At 39.7% G+C, this 17,646-nt stretch overlaps 1 protein-coding gene across 8 annotated transcripts in view; it reads left to right on the forward strand.

Moving 5' to 3' along the window:
- Window positions 1–17,646, forward strand: part of TRAK1 (trafficking kinesin protein 1) — a 128,882-nt gene that overhangs the window by 79,366 nt on the left and 31,870 nt on the right. For all 8 annotated transcript variants that reach the window (XM_027902738.1, XM_027902741.1, XM_027902736.1 and 5 more), the window contains 2 exons: window positions 9,376–9,452; window positions 12,659–12,775. In XM_027902738.1, the coding sequence (XP_027758539.1) occupies window positions 9,402–9,452; window positions 12,659–12,775 (168 nt within the window). In that variant the 5' untranslated portion in view covers window positions 9,376–9,401. The remainder of the gene's footprint in view (window positions 1–9,375; window positions 9,453–12,658; window positions 12,776–17,646) is intronic.

Here is a 17,646-nt window from a genome sequence, read left to right on the forward strand (position 1 = left end):
GTAATCTTTTTTTTGTGAAAGCAATAAGAAAGCTCCTTTCCCCAGCCTAGTTCTTCACACGATGGTTTTAGCGTGTGGTGGACGCTGCAGTCAGACTGTGCTGTACAATAGCCCCGGGTATCAAGATCTCTGCTGGGTGGCATTGGCATGTGTGCCTGTACAGGCTCAGACTTCACTACTCCAGGGAGATCTGTGTTACCTGGAGCATTGGGCAACCTGAGAGGTGATTTATAACTCTGATGGTGCACGCCCTTTCCCAGGTGTGACAGTCAGAGGCTGGGTCAGACGTCTGTGTGGAGACACTTGTGGGGAGCTACCACTTCACTCGTAAGAGCAGGGGCAGAAGAGAGAACCTTGTTGACGTGAGCAGTGCCAGGGAGGAGGCTTTTAGCCCACTAACTTTGGCTGAAATATGTTAGTGGAGCTTTTGAGCAAAAACTGGCTGCCGTCAGAGCCGGTGTAAGAAACAACATAAACCTTTTAGTAATTATTAGACAGATGGTCTCTTCCCTCCTCCACCCCATCTGTACAACACAAAGCTGTTGTGCTAAGGACAAATACTCCAGTCGCTCAGGAGCTCCCTGGCTGAGCATGTGATTAAGGAAAGATGGTATCCTGCTTTGTGGAGACCTTTCTTTGCTCTCCCCGAAGATACAGCCTCCGAGGGAATGACTTCCCATCTCCTGTGAGACTAAGGCATCACATCGTGTCTATCTGGGATAACTTCAGCAATGTCAGTAAACGAAGAGGAAAGCTATGAATATGACTATGAAAAGGAAAAAAAGAGGGAATGCACTTTTGACAGGCAGAGTCTTGATATCTTGGAAGAAGGTACTTTTCACCTTTTGTTTTTAAACTTTCATGGTAGTAGCATATGCAACATATAAATGATCTGTGTGATGTTTGTGGGTTAAATCTACTAAATTTTGCTTTTTTTTTAATATGTAGCCAGTACATTTGGATGAAATATTAAGAAAATACTGAAAAAAAAAAAAGATAAATCTTAATTTATGAATATTTCTCTAAAGAAGAAATACATGGTCAACAGATTTAGGCTGTGCAATACCTATTTTGTAATGGAGTTGTGTGTTTTTTATATGCACATCAACTGTGTGTCTTACGAACCTTATGACAGCTTAAGTTGCCATTCCCAACAGGTGCTTCTAAAGGAACAGGAGCAGCAATTTTTTAATGCTTACCCATGAATTTGAAAGTGCAGAGACAGAAACGATCCAAGTGTGGAATCTTATGACTTAAACTTTGAATAAAACAAACAACCCAAAAATCTTGTCATACTTGGTGGAAATAATGGACATCTGCTGTACTGCAGGCAACTGGCTTGTTCAGATGGGAATGGGAATGTGTGTGTTTGAAAATCCTCCTGTGCCCCTGCTCTATAGAGAGGGTACCTATGCTAGGGCTGCTTCCAGCCAATCTGGCAACTTTTTTTCCGGGCTTCAGGTACCAAAAGCTGAATGCACCATTTCTGTTAGTTCCTGTGCTGCAAATATTGCTCTAAAATAGCAGTTTTGTGGTAGGGAACTGTTGCTTCCAAATACACAATTATAAGGCTGATGTGAGGGTGCATTGGAAGATTGTTAGCACAGAGAATGCAACTTGCTGTGGAGTTACACCCTCATTCACCTCGTGGGAAACAGTTCCTGTGTCCAGGGTCTTGGTGAATGAAGTGTGCTCTTTGGATCCTGTTGCAGATGACTCCCCTGTGAAAACTTCCTCACAATCAAATATTCCACCTGGTTTTTGGACCTACTCAGTTAATAAATTATCCATCTTTCCTGTTGTGAGTCTCTGAAGGAAGCTGAGATAACTTGTGTGTCTGTGCAATAAAGAAAGGTGCTGGAGAGAACACTGGTAAAAGGAAAATTTAAAACTGGGGATTGGGGTAGAGAGGAAACTTGTCAAGAGAGGCCTGACATTGTTTTGTGTTTTATTCCTCATTTTTTAGTGATTACATGGTTTCTGAAGCATACATCGTACTGTGCTTATTCTTCCTGTTGACTTTTTTTCATCTAGATCTAAGGACAGTCTGCAGCTGTTGATGATTTTGAGAGGAAAAAAAAATTAAAAAAAATAGTTGAGTTTGAGCTCAGATAAATTTAGCCCTTTCTACAATGTCTTCCTCTCAAAAGCTCAGTATGTATTTGAAATGCCTTCTAATGATGCCTTCTCCTTTCCACCTCTATGTTCATGTCACCTACACACTCAGTGTAGCAGAGATACAGATACACAAAAATGATACATGGTATTTCTATGTATGTTTGCGTGTGGGCACACTGACAAAGGGTAGTATTTCTCTTAAAATAATGGATGAGTCAACCTATAAGTAAAGCAGCTGGAAATGTCAGCATGTAGCCTTTTCATGCTGAACAAAAGAAACATTTTAACCATGTCTGACTATAAATCTAGTATCAGAAATGGAAAATCTGAGGATATGCTTGAACCATTTATAGTTATTGAAGAGGATAAAAAAATGTGTAATTAAGACCCCTTAACTGTTTGTCCTACTCTGTGTACAGAATGTGTACTTCTTGACTATTATTTCCATGATCATTTTAACGTAGTGAGGTTTCTCTCTGTCCTGATGTTGTTTTGATCCTGTAACTGCCCTCAGTCCTGTTTCTGGAGCCTGTCACTGCCTTACACCTGGCAGTGTTACAGAGTTGGCTCTCTCCATGAGGATGGGAGGCACCTTCATAAAAGTCTGGGCCAAACAGTCCTAGAGTCAGCCTGGGAGCTGTAAAGTTGCCTGACAGCAATATGTTTACCCTAAATTTGATAAGCTGGTCTCAGGGCTGACTGCAGGGAAACTTTGCTCTGGGATATCTGTTGATAGCGTCTGCTCAGTTTTTGTTCATAAAGGAGCCTGAGCTGTGAGGGGACAACCTGTGAGTTTTCTTTGATTACTGATTTGCTGCATGAGCTGTTTCTGAAAGGGGGCTGTGTTTTGATTTTTGCTTTTGCAGCTGAGAAAGGAAAAAAGACTGTTATCTATTTCAGACCTATGACGGCAGCCAGACATTTCTATTTCAATTTACTAATGTAACAAATTAGAAGTCCTCTTTATCTGAAGTGCTTGGTAAATGCAGACAAAGAATCTATCTCAAGTTTAATTAAAAAGAAAAAAATAAGTCTTGGGATCACTGTTAAAATCTTAAGTTCAGGTACTCCAAGGGTCTGATTTTGAGAACATATAAAATATCTGTTTTATCTTACAAAGACATTGACTAGAATGGAGGTCATACAGGACTCTGGAATCTGTAACTAGTAAAGCAAAAAAAAATGGAGACTAATAATTCTTGAACATTTTGGCACAACCAATCCCTTCCAAAGAGGTGGAATGGGAAAAAAAAATCGCATATTTAAAAAAGGAGACAACCGACAATGCCTGGCTTACAGGCTCGTAACTTCATTTTAGTATTTTTAAAAATTTACAGTCCAGATCCTAGTTTAAACCTTTCACTTACTCACTAGCTGAATTGACTGCAGTTAAAACATTTCTTGGCTAGAAATGAATGGAAAAGAATGTCAGGACAGTAGCTCAATGGCTAGTAACAAGAAATCCGGCAAAAAACGTTTAGCTTTTAACAGAAGAGCTATGCTGAGCTGCATCTGTAAATGGTGTATCCATTAAGGCACTGGTGAGTTCTTTCCAGAGACTATTTCTTATCTCCTTAGTTTCACTTCGTGGCTGTATTTTCCAAGTTACCACATTTGATCTGTACTTATGCTAATAGGAGGAACAAGTGTGTGATGTTTTTGTCGAAATTCCTTTTAACTTGATTTTTCATTCATCACAAGAAAATTCAATGCAGTTTATGTCCTACTTAGAGGACTTTCTTTCAAATGATTCCCTACCTGAGGTTTCAGGCATAAGCTTTAGAAAAGAAGTAGCAGCAGAAAGGGTTTTGTTTTTTTTTTTTAACAAACCTGAGATTAATTAATAACAAAAGTTTGTGTGTGAGTCTTTAATATTGGATTTGCTAAGCTATCTGAACACTGTATGAGAGAAATGGTAGTAAACAAACACCCTTTGAACCATAGCCTTGAACGGCATGATAAAATCTCTCCTTCTAGAAGCATCAGTAACTGCAGCTTATTATTAAAAGATTATTTGCAAACTGTGCCATTGAAATCACAGTAAGATAGTCCGTAACATTAAAGAAAAAAATTAAATCTCTTGGCATTGTCTGTTGAACTTGCTGACCGTGTATCGCTCACAACATCATGTTCTTCCAGACTGCTCCACGGAGCTCGCCCACGATGTGCCCTGACAGTTGTGAAGCAGTTGGCGCGCTGTGACCGCTCTTTATCCCTCTAACCAGGGTCACGGCCACCTGCTGAAATCCCCGTCTGCCTTCTGGAGCGGCTGGTCTGCTCCTGTGCTTGGGAAGCGATGGGGAAGCCTGGGGGAACTGCTGGTGGGTAATGATAAGATTCAGACTTCTAGCGAGTCGTGCCTTGGAAGCACATTCTTCAAGCTCCGGTGACAGTAATCTCTTAGCATTTTTAAGCTCTGGAGATGAGCGTGTTTTATTTAGGTTGTCTCAAATGTGACAGGCAACGGCAGACCTGAAGCCTCTGCCCCAGTTTAGCCAGGGCTGCCAAAAATGCCTCTTCAGTGGAGGAGAAGCTGCCATGTTTATCTTTAACTGTGTAGAGTCTTTCTAGCCTGTGTCAGTAACAGCTAACAGCACATTTTAGGTATAATTTTTCTGAGTTTGTTTGGAAGGTACTATACATAATATGGCACAGTTTCAGAGTTCCTCATGTGCTTGGCTCAAGTCAGTGTAGCGCTCACAATAACCAGTGCCAGAGCATAACTATCAGTGGCTCTGAAACTGAAGCTGTGATTTTTAGCAAGGGCTTTATCCTTGAAGAATAAAAATAGCCTTCCAGAAATTAATCCAGTGTGAGCTGAGGAGTCCGAGTCTGCCAGGGTCTTCGATTGCCAATGCTTGCCAAGTGACAGTAAGGAGCACGGCTGGTCAGTCAGCACTGCTGTGGTGTGTGCTGTGCCTCTCCATGTGCAACATTTAGGATGCAAGGCTCTTGCCATTGTGCCTTCAGTGTTTGGACAGAGCTCTGAGCAGAGGGGAAGGAGGCAGAAGCTGTTTGTGAGGCAGGGCTTCCCGTGACTGAGCAAGAATATAGTAGGCCTTGCCATAGTTAAAGTTAAGCTTTGGGTAGGGAACTGTTATGAAAGAAAGCAGTGTCCTCTCCTGCCACCTTGACAGTAAAAAGTATTGTTATTGAAATGACTGGAGATCTGTGCTCCATGAACAGTATTCCCTTCCCCGATGTGGTTTCTGAGGAAGTCAGTTTTGGTAGTAGGGAAATTCTTATGCACTAGGGCCTTCGCTGTTAGACTATAATGATACAGGTCAATATTGTCTGCCCCAAAAGTGAAACTTTGCAGTAACATCTTCGCCTCCCCCATGTTACCTAGTAGTTGGAAACAGATGAGAAGAGGAGCAGTGGAGGAGAGATGCAGGGAGCAGGAGCTGAGGACACCTGTGACTGCTGGGTCCTGTGATTCATTTTTTTGCTTCCTTCTGCCTGAATCCTTTGTTTGGTGGGTGGTGGCTCATTTCAGAAGCTGCCAATAGTGATATTCTTGTTCTCCTTCCCTTTCATGGCTGTTTTCTCTTCCTGGAAATATACCTTTCCTATAAGCAACATGCTTAGTTGTGTGACTTTCTGGGACCAATCCAGGAAGGTACATGTGTTCCTCCATCTTCCTGAGCATCTTCAGCGTGGGAATCAGTTATTGCCGAGCTCGGAGCCTGAAAGAGGCAGAGAGCATCCTTTCAGCTGTACTTGCATTCATAAACACAGGAATGTGGGTATCAGTAAATTTGCAAGCTTCAAGAGAGTATGAAGATGGTGCTGGGTACTTCAAGGCAGAGGAAATATTTGGTCTGTGTTTGATTTGATTTGTGTATTTGGCTTTAAACTGCAGATATGTCCCTGGTAGCATGTATTTAGTGCTGTCACAAAAATAAGGTGATGGGAGCTTTCTCTGTTCCTTGTTTCCTGTTCTGGATCTGTGACAGCTTCAAAGCAGTTACCAAAGCACATGTTTTAACTTTTTTTTTGGAATTCTATGGTTCCTCCGCTTGCTGTAGCATTTTATTTTGTTTTATTTTATTCTTTCTGTGTTGCCTATCAGCCTTTTCCATAAGCTGAGAGGTGCAAAGTGTATTTGATTTGGCTGTTTGCATGCATCCATCCATTTAGACACTGTTCTCCCTATCACCCTCAAGCAAGACCGCTACTGGTTTGCAATGTGAACAAAACCAGGTCAGCACTGTAGGTTTTGCAATACAGGGCACTGTCCTTCATTTGCTCTTGTTTTATCTTTACAGCAGTGTTACCAGGCTCTTATACTCTCGAGAAACTCCAGGAGGCTAGAAACCCTCTAAGCAGGATCCATTAGAAATGGGCGTGTGGGGGGGTGGGCGTAATTTTCCTTTCTGTATTTCACTGATCACACCCCTAAGTGATTTTTTTTTTTTTTAATAGTATGTCTTTTCCACTGATAGATTTTTTTTTTTTTTGATCACTAAGGAAATAAAAGTTACTGTGCTAGGAATTGGCCAAATGTTATCTTGTAGTTTGTGGAGGCTGAATAACAATTTTTAGACACTTTTGAGTTGTTTTTTTGATTATTTTTTTAATGCTGCTTCTGAGTTGCACTCTCCCCTCACTTCTCACCTTCTCTTCCCCACAAGCCTTGTTGGTCTCTGAGTGATGGAAAGCAACACCTGTTTACAAGTTTACCCTCCTTCCTGAGGGAAATCCTTGCTTTTCGTGAGTGGCTCTGTTTCCTCAGAATTGTATCTAGTAGTAGTAGTAGTATGGGCGGTAGTTGGCTGAAGGAGGCATTTTATTATATGCAATCTATTTAAGGTTATTTCCACTTGGATGCTGAAGAAGGTGCATAAGAGAACATTTCTGCTTTGAAACCCTTTCACGTTGACAGAATTGTATATGAAGAACTCTGTTTTAACAATGACCGAAAGAACTGTGAATTTCAAGATATATAAGCTATTGGTGACTAGATTCTACTTCCCTGCTAGTAGTGTCTGCTGTGATAAGGCTGTGGTGTTACCCTGCCCTGTTAAAGCTTACATGGGAAGTCCTGAAGGAATAACCAAGGGAGTAGCCTCACAAATCAACCTTTATCACTCTCCCAGCTGAGTGACTTAATCCTGTCTGTGGTAACACCATCATTTTATCAGCTTGGATATTAGGAAGGCTCTATATTCACCTGACTAAGAACAGTGTGAGGTTGCCAGTCCTACGTGGTGATTGTTAGTGCTAGGTACAGAGTTGAAATGATCTTGTTAATGAGAATGTCAAACATTATTTTATAGTAGTGATGGAATGTTGTAACCAAGGGAACTATTTAGTGTGCAGTTGCTTTTGAAACCAGCTGGCGTCAGAGTTTCTGATAGATGTTTTATGGCATGACTTATGGACTTACTATATTTAAAACAAAATTGAGGTTATGATGATATCAGTTTGTTTTGTGTGTGAAAAGTCTTCTGGACATTACACCTTCTGTCATTATGTGAAGTTTTTATAGCAAACCTCTTTGTTAATTATAGCTGATGTTCTCTGCAAGTTACTTCATTTTTTTTCTGTGAAATCCTGTTTAGTCTGCTTTTGACTAGTAGGGCTTGTAGTTTACAGATACACTGTTTTTTTGCTTGTGTAGTGGTGTAGTTATTCTTTCTATTGCTATGTAATGTTTGTCAGATTATTACTTTTTACTGTTACGACTTTCAGTCTTGGTTATTTGCAGAAGTGCAGTTATCTTTTGAATACTTCTGAATACCATTCTTCGGACTTCACTGACACTACTGATGTCACCAAATATTGTAAATGTTTTCAGGATGTGATCCTCAAAAGTAGAATTAGAGAAGCAGGGAAATAAACACAGAAACTGAGCTTCTTGCCATAGTTTAAGCAATTTTCTCATGTTTAGGTATGGGAAAAAATCCTCAAATATTTCAATACACACCGAAATGCTGTTACGTTCCATATATTATTGATGTGCCTTAGTGGTGATCAACTGTGCATTTCTGTATATGTAGATTTTATATTTATGAATGGGTAGTGTGGTTTCCTTAGTGTGACAGACTGTCCCTTGCTAATGTTACTGTGCAGTTGTTCGGTTTTTTTCCCCTCACCATTTAAATCTTATTAGGCCTTATCTGTCTCTCCCAACTTCCTGTCCCCCCTCCCCACCTTAATGTTCACTAGAACAACATTAGCTAATCTGTCAGACTGAGCTTTAATTGACATTGTCAAGGGTAAATCCCCTGAAGACCAATTCATGCTACAGCAGCCTGATAACTCATGGTCCATGTGATCCACTGAATTTCATTAACAGTCCTTTTTCCATAATTACAGGATTTGAGGAATAGGTGTAGCTGAAAATAAAAAGAACAGAAGGGTAGAGCAGAAGGTGCTGTTGATTCCTCTGATTGTTGGTGGATTTTTAGAGAACTTGTTGACATCTTAGTATAACTTCTTAGATGATCACCTATGGTAGTAGACTGAACTGCTGCACACTTTCTTCAGTGTATCAGAACTCCTGGTTCCACCTTAGCTATTAATCATCTCATCCAGTCTAAGTAAATACTGTTTATGAGTGGTACTGTGGTCACTTTGGTGTGGCCTGGGAATTAAAAGACCCGTTTCTTATTTTACATGCATTTTGTATTTAATTTGCTGTCTTGTACCGTAAAACCCAGTTCTCCCCAACTTAATATAACGTAGTATCTTTCTGTTGAACAGTGTTCCTAACAGTATTAGAGTTGCTTATTCATGGAGTAACTCTACTGCATGTCATGCAATGAGTAGGTGACATGATAGAATCCTAATTATGTGTCTAAGAACATCTGTTTTGGCTTCTTGATTTTTTTGGTTTTTTGTTTGTTTGGGGTTTTTTTTAATAAACTCAAGACATTTGTATTCAGAGAAGAAAGTTTTAACATTTTACCAGTTTGTTCTGCCACTGAGAACAGCAAATGCTCATTACAAGAAAACATTCGCATTCTCAGTGTAATGTGAGACTTTGATAATTTTTTTGAAGATGGGTTTGGTTTTTTGGGGGGTTTTGTTTTGTTGTTGTTTTGTTTGGTTCAGGATTTTAGCCCTTGATATGCTTACCCAAAAGTTGATGTAGGTACTTTTTGTGATGAAAACTTAAGCACGCTTAAACTTGCAAAGGATAGGACTTGGATTTCTGTGATCCTTGTGGGTGCCTTCCAACTCAGGGTATTCTATGATTCTCTCCCAATAGTGTTGCCAATGTGATTAAAATTTTGTTTTGTTTCCTCACAGTTTTATGTGCTGAAAGAGTGGGCCAGATGACTAAAACATACAATGACATAGATGCTGTAACACGTCTTCTTGAAGAGGCAAGTATTACAGTTCTTTAACAATCCATACACAGTATGAGAAAGTAGTACAGAAATTTTATGGTACCACTACTCAGGATTGTTTGTAGGCTATCCTCTGATGAGGAGGAATAAGCACTTTGAGTGTATGTACACTTTATCTCGTTGGTAAAGTAAATATTCTTTCTAGTAAAAGTCCTTTGTTTACCTCAACCACATGTATTCATTACTTGTTCTTATTTTTCAGTTGAGGCCTTTTAACTTATTCTTGGCCAAATGTTTTCTCTAATGGATGAGGAGGAGTAGGGGGAATCATCTTAAAATGACACATATTTTTACAGTACTTTTAGAGCTAAGAGTGTCATTATTAATGGATTTATTCACTTCAGAAAATAATGAAAATAAAGTTTGCAGTCTAGTATTCATAATTATTATCTCAGATAATGTCTTCCCAGAGAAGTAGATAGACACAAAATTAGAAAATATCTAATACTCCATTTGTCTCCTTTTCTTTGTCTTATGTTTGGTTGGTTTGATTGTTCTTTCTGGGTTCTTTTAATACCATTCTTACGTAAGCTGTTATTCCTGTAGTCCTTGGCACTCAAGAAATGTCAAAAATCAACTGTCACAGTACAGTGCTTATGTTCAATAAATATAATAACAAATCATTTGAGTGAAATCAGCTGCTATTCTGCAGTGAACCTGAGCAGTGATTTTCCAGAGAATGTTTGTGAGTAATTCTTTAGGTGAAAACTGTTACAATTGTATTAGTTCATGGCTGAGTGTAATGTAATCCTTCGTATTTAATTGCTTGCTTACTGCGATAGCAGTGTCAAAAATGGAATCTGGTTAACCAAGATAAATTGGGTGGTCTGTTCTTCCTCTAATTCTGCAAGGAAACAAGCATGGGAGAGAATGCTCACATCTCCCACCTGTGCTTGATACACCTCAACGCAGTACAGTCTTACATTTTGTGCTTTGAACCAAACCCATTTAAACATCTCTGTACGAAATGCCTATTAAAACTGACACTTTGCCCAAGAGACATGTTCTGGAATAATTCATCGATTTGTAGTAACAGTCTGTTACCTGTTTGTGTCCTGTTCCCTTTGCTTATTTGACTGAGATTTGCTGCATTTGTTCTGTGGCTCCTTCTAGTAATGCTGCAGCATTCTGCCCAACTGTTTCCTCCCATGAGTTCACGCAGCCAAACGTCTATAGATCCAGACATCACACTCATGGGAGCGATGCTTGAAGGACTTGCTGAGCCAGTGTTTTAAAGCTTCTGGTGTACTTTCCCACCTCTGTGATGGCAAGGGAAAAATGATGGGAGTGTGTAAAATATGTGAAACTTTAATAAAAAAAAAGTACTTTCACTGAGCCTTTTTGGTTTATTTGACCATCATTTCTGATGAAGTTATCCTGAAACTAAGCAAAGGGAATGACACCAGGCCTGCCTGGGTACATGGTAAGAAAATGAGCAGATTCCTTAGTGAATGCTTTCTCATCCCTTTCTAATAATAGTGTAAATGTGCCCTGCTTCCCAGTATTTTTTTTTTTTTTTTACACATTGCTGTAATAAATCAGTTCCTTCTCACTGTGACTAAGACATCTGTCCCCAAACTGAGATTTAGAGCTAAATTGCTAAAAATTGTGTAGGAAGTCTAGGGAGGTTAATTGAAGAGCCCGGAAACGCACTTGAATTCCTCAAATTTGAGGTTAGAAACCTTACTGCTAGATAGCTCTTACTCTGGAGTCAAAACTGTAGCAATATATTTCTTCCACTTTGTATTTACGAAGTGAGCCAAATTAGTAAACAATAAGTTGGCTTGATACATAAACCAAACGTTTTTTGTGTAACTTTGCGAGACCTATTGTTCTGAAAGATTGTACATAAGATTGCATAAAGCTTTTATGGCTAGATAAGGCCAGTAGTTTTCTATGCAAATATAGGTCTGACCTTCAGAAACCATTTGGAAAATGCTATTTGTAGATGCTGCAGTGATCAATGACCTCTCTTTCTATTTAGTGGTTATTATATGACTTCTTTTTCTACTGTGACTTTTTTTTCTACTTCATTCGAATTAGTTGGCTTCTAATTCATGTGATCAGCAGCTGTAGGTTTTTTAGGCTTTGTCATTAATGTATACATGACATAAGGCAGCATTTAGTCATAAAATCTGGATGATTTTTAGGACCAGTGAAGAAGCCCCAAACAATATTTTCAGTAACAGGGAGAAAATTCTTCCTCAAATGGTGTTGAACCAAAGGTATGTGTGGAGTTAACCAGAGCACCATTTTACCGCTATTTTAAAGATCTAGTAGTTGAGTAGGAAAGTGATAACTAGAAATTTTTAATGAATGGCACAAAATTCTGTGCGTTTTACCATCCTTTCCCAGGCAAATTACAACCCCACGGATCAGCTTCTGCAAAGCTGAGACATCCATAGGTACATGTCAAAAGGATAAGCTTCTGGTTTTTATTGGTACATGTGGTGAACTGACAAGAACTCTTGTTCTTACAAAGGAGGAGGAAGAAAAGGTCAAGTATGACATGAGAGTAACCACTTAATGTTGATTTGGGCATCTCTGAAAAGAAAGGAGATAGGATTTGTTTTGATACAAAAGCACTAATGGATGTACATACACAAAGAAGATAGGAGCCAAGCATTCATTGTGGTGTAATTGGCTTCTGCTCCTGTGTAGCTTATTGCCTTTTATTTTGAGGTAGGGCAAGTGGAAATTGAAGAATGCTTTGAAATGCCACAGTTCTCTGATAATTTTATTGTGTTTCAGAGTTCTTCAAAATAAGACCCCTAAAGCTCAGTGCTTTCTGCAACTTGCATTCATCAAATTGTATAGCAAGGTGATGGAATAGGTTTTTTTAGTAGTTAGTTTTTACAAGGCTGTAATGGACAATTGGATCTCATTTCACTTTGTTTTTCATGTTTTTTTACTGCAGACCTTGAAGCTGTGCTTTCATGTGTATTGTTCAATAAATCTGTCTGGGTCAATCTTTTCAGAATCCTATGGGTGTAACATAAGCGGGAATAGAGGAAGAAAATTAGCAAAAAAAGCCAAATAAACAAACCCTCACAGAAGGAATAAGTATTTTTATTGTTGGAGTATTTATTCCTTCCCTTTCACGGCAGTTTTACCCTCCCTCTGATCCTTTGGTGAATTAAAAAAAAAATTGAAATTAGCTTTATTTTCTTAATGCTTTACAGAAAGAACGGGACTTAGAATTAGCTGCTCGGATTGGCCAGTCACTGTTAAAGAAGAATAAATCACTGACGGAAAGAAATGACTTCCTGGAGGAGCAAGTAGAACACATCAGGGAAGAGGTAAGCTTTTTGTGCCTGAGTGTTGTATATGCAGTGATGGGGAGAATTTTCTCCTGGTTTCACCTTCTACTTGCATGTGGTTGTGTTTCACTGCATTAACAACGTTTTAGACATTTGATAAGCATGTTTAGAATATAATAGGATGGTGCATATATTTCTCAATTCATAGAACCACAGAATCATTTGGGATTGAAGGGACCTTTAAAGATAACCTAATTCAACCTCCTGCAATAAACAGGGGCATCTTCAACTAAGTCAGGTTGCTTGGAGCCCCATCCAGCTCAACTTTGAATGTTTCCAGGGATGGGGCATTCGCCACCTCTTTGGGCAACCTGTTCCAATATTTGACCACCCTCACTGTTAAAAATATCCCTCATATATCTAGTCTAAATATACCTTCCTTTAGTTTAAAACCATTACCCCTTGTCCTATCACAATAGGCCCTGCTAAAAAGTCAGTCCCCAGCTTTCTTATAAACCCCCTTTAAGTACTGAAAAGCTGCAATAAGGTCTTCCCAGAGCCTTCTCTTCAGGCTGAACAACCCCAACTCATAGGAGAGGGTGTTCCATTCAACTGATTGGTTTTGTGGCCCTCCTCTGTACCTGCTCCAACAGGTCCATGGCTGTCTTGTCCTAAGGACTGTAGAGTAGAGCTGGATACTCATCAGAGTGCAGTAGAGGAGGAGAATCACTTCCCTTGACCTGCTGGCCACACTTCTTTTGATTGCATTCTGGGCTGCTAGTGCACCCTTTGGTGTGATTTATAAAACATGCCAGAAAGAGTGTTACTTAAAACAGTGTGACCTTTGTCTTCCATATACCATTGAGGTTTTAATCAAATATTTACTTAGTTGCTATTTCTTACTGTGTTCCTCTGAATGGGGCATTGGGTGCTGTAGGTGCTGACAGATTCTTGATAGATGTATTTTGGATGGAGCCAGCCAGGATGCTTTAAAAGAGCTCTTTATCTGTAGCTAGAAGTGTCTTTAAACTTTGACCTACTAATTGAGTTGGGAGCAAATATTATTTCTCTTGTTCTGGGACAGTGACCTGAGTTTGTGAATCTCATCGCTGTGTGATTTTGAGCAAGACATAAATCTTACAGTTGTAGGGCGAGCAGGAGAACAATAAACCACAGTGGATTAAAAACTTAAATAAATAATGAAACCTGCTCAGAGGTGTGAGGTGTTGTGTTATATCTGAGATAGGCTGGTGAATAAAGTGTGAATCCCAGATGTGTGGTAAATAGTAGTGGAACACAGACATTGAAATAATATCTTTTGGTGTGGCCTACCCTCTTTAGCAAGGAAAACTAATTCTCTTCTGTCCTAACGAGTGCTATTGCTTGCTGCCCAAGTCCCATCCTGTGGCAGACAAATTTATTTGTGCATTGGTCAATATGACATTTACCAGGTATGTGCAAAGTGAGTGAGCAGGACTATGCCTTCATACCATCCATCCAGAGTGGAAAATTTGATTAAGGAAGGTGAAGGACTGCCTCTGTCCAGGTCTATTTTTGTTTAGGACTGAGAAGCAGCATTAGGAAAAGTGCCACCAGAAATAAGCCTCTTACCAGGTGGCTTGGTATGTTGGGCCATATGTTCTGTCAACACCCCTCTCTTATGCTGTTATTTTGACTCCTTCAGAAACTGATGCTTTTGAGGCAGAGCTCATCAGGCTTTAAAGTCCTGACATTTTTGTGTACTGAAAATCTCTCTTTAGTAGGTTTCAGATTTTCCATTAAAGCTGAACTTTGAATATTTAAACAGAACAGTAACTAAGACAGCTATCTGTAAGGGCCTATAGAGATAAAAGAATTTGTTTGGTACTTTAAACTTCTGTAAAAACTGCCTAAAAATGGTTTGTCTGAGGGATATATGGTTTCTGTAATACAGAGACAAGTTCTTTCTGAGTGTGGTATAAAATCAAAGTTTTATTGGTATATGTACCATTGCATGAATAATTTAGCTTTATATCTCTTTGACCCACCAAACTTGTCCTGACAAAACCTTCTGTCCCTCGTATTATGCTGCTTGAGTTTTTCCTGTGTGCTGGTAGGATGTCATATTGAGAGGTATATGTCAAAGTAATACAGACCTGTGCAAAAGGCATGAGATTCTTGAGTTTGTCTTTTGTGTTGTTAGGTGCTGTTTATGTTTAGGGAGGGTCAGTGATCATGTTCAATAAAAGCTGATGGAACTGAGATTTGTCCTGTAGTGCACTAGAGAACAAAAGGTAAGGGCACTGAACCAAGTACAGACATCATGTGCACAGACACTTTAGTGTAAGCTTACTATTTCAGTATTATATTCTAAATGCATAAAGATTATATTGGAAAACTTTCTCGGTTGTAAAGTATTTTGGTCACAGAGATGGGTGTCTACCTTTTCAGCAGCACAAGTGTAATTCCCAGGTACAGTGTGTCTGCCTGCTGTTGTATTACCACGTTCAGTAAGACTGCTGCAGCTCCCATCTCAAGATATGTCCCTTTTCACTGGGATGGTGCTACCTGCACTTTAGTATTGTCTCCTCTGAAATTAGAGCTCAATATCAAAGACATGGAAATGGTCACAATGTGAACTGTATTTGGAATGGAGTAGCTTATTAATTTTAGCTTTTCCTAATCTTTCTGTATTTCCCAGTTTCAGCTTCTTTTTCCTCTACAGATTTTGTCTGATGTTTCTGAAGCTAAAATGACAGCACTTCAAGGACAGTGTCAGTCCTCAAGTAACACCAGCTCAGACCTGTGTTAACTTTTGAGTAATACAGCCCTCTAGTCCTGTTAATCTAGTTCCAGGTCACTTATCAGACTTTGTGTTTTAATGATAGCTGGTTTTAAAGTCCAGGTGTGATTTTGTTCTCTGTTAAGGGAGAGGAAAGGAAAAGGCTGAATTATAGCCTAGATTGGTGGCTTAAAAAAAGGGAACATTGGTTTTGATCTGTTGAGTAGAAAGTGTTTAAAAGACAGAAATACTCTTGGTTATTTACATGCACCATAACAGGGTGTTCACTGTTCACCTCCTTTTAGGTGAGTAATTCCAACCTGTTAAACATTTAGTTGCAGTCAGTCAGGAAAACAAATCAACTGGACTCTTGACATGGTTGTTCATTATTCAGTAAGGATTGTTCCTGCAAGTTTGGTCCCATGTCTATTATGCTCTGTGTGGGGATCCTTTTATCTTCTCCTTAAATTATTTCTAATATAGGTGCAGCTATTTCATGAGATAGTTTTGAAGCTGAGTGAAGCTTTCAGGCCAGCAGAGGGAATTAAAAGCCTGAAAGAGATGAGCTGTCACCATGCTTGGTTCCCAGGATATTGTGGGCCTTGTCCCATGGGAGCAAGGGCTCAATCTCTATTGCTACGTTATGCAGTTGAATGCTCTGAAGGGCACGTGTTGTAGTGGCTTGTGAAAATGTAAAGAGGCTCTTTATGTTCATAAAACAAGTCCTGTGTTTTGCAGTATGAAAATGTGTTCTGGGTCTGTCTGGGATGAAGCTTCATGGCAGCCTACCTGGTGTTGTGCTTTGGCTTTGTAACTAAAACAGTGTTAATGACAGTGTTATGACTATTACTGAGCAGTGCTTGCACAGCATCCGGACTCTTCCCACCCACCTCCCTCTCCTCCATCTTTTTTTTTAATCTTCACTCTGCCCCCCCATCTGCTCAAGATGCTGGGAGGGTGCACAACTTGGGTGGCTGACCCAAACTGACCAAAGAGATGTTCTATACCTTATCTGCTTTGCTTAACAACAAAAGCTCAGAGAAAGAAAGAAGAAACTGGGACATTCATGATTATGGCATTCGTCTTCACAAGTAACAGTTATGTGTGCCAAGGCCCTGCTTTCTGATAAGTGGCTGAACATCCAACTGCTGATAGAAAATAGTGAATAAATTCCTTATTTCACTTTAGGTGAAGTTGCTCGTCAACCAAACTGTCTTGACCTGTGAGGTTTTTCTTGCTTTTGAGCTTCTGATTCTTTCCTCCATCCTATGGGTGTTGTGGGGCAGAGTATTTGCTCAGCCGGTGGGTGCTTAGTTGCTGGCTGAAGTTACACACCACAAAATGCTGTGTCAAAGGGAGATGTTTCTGGAAGTTACCACAGTGAGCTTGTTGCAGTTTCACAGTGTGATTGAGATTGGAAGTGAGCTCCCAAGGTCATCTTGCCTAAACCTTCTTCTCAAGCAGGAACACCTACAGTCCATTGCTGAGGACCAGGTCCAGACAGTGTTTGAATATCTCCAAGGATGGAGACCCTCACAAGCTCTCTGGGCAACCTGTTGCCAGTGCTTGGTCACCCTCACAATGAAAACGTTGTGCCTAGCATTCAGAAGGAACCGCCTGTGTTGCAGTTTGTGCCCATTGTTTTCAACTCCTGTTCCATTAAAAGGTCCTTAAAACTTACTGACTGTTCACCCTGTTTTGGAGGATTGGAATGCTCAGAAATGGCAGTAGAAATAGTATTCTCAGTCTTTTTAATGCATATAGAAAAAACAGTAGCAAAAGCTGGAGGTGATCTAGTGCCCACCCACTGACAGCATCTGAATCCTTGCTACTTAAAGAGGCTGAGCTATAATGTGCTTGTGGGAAGTAAATTGTTATTTTTGGCTCAGCATTTTACCTCTTCCTGAAATGGAGAAAATGAGCCTCCAAAAATTAGTGCATGGATTTTATTTAATAGTTTTCTAACATGTGGTTGGTTGGGGATTTTTCCCCCCCTTGCTATTTAGAGCCCAAGCCTCAGGAGGACTTGGTGCCTTAGCACTTCTGATTACACCAAATAGCCCTAGTAAAGTAAATGACCTTGTTTGCTTCATATTCTGCACAGTTCAAGTGCTTTACTGCATTATGTCTGCTTTTTGTTTAATGAAAA

This window comes from Empidonax traillii, unplaced genomic scaffold, assembly GCF_003031625.1.
Source record: "Empidonax traillii isolate 1590-97213 ecotype Southwest subspecies unplaced genomic scaffold, ASM303162v1 scaffold904:size330812, whole genome shotgun sequence".
Classification (NCBI taxonomy): Eukaryota; Metazoa; Chordata; class Aves; order Passeriformes; family Tyrannidae; genus Empidonax; species Empidonax traillii.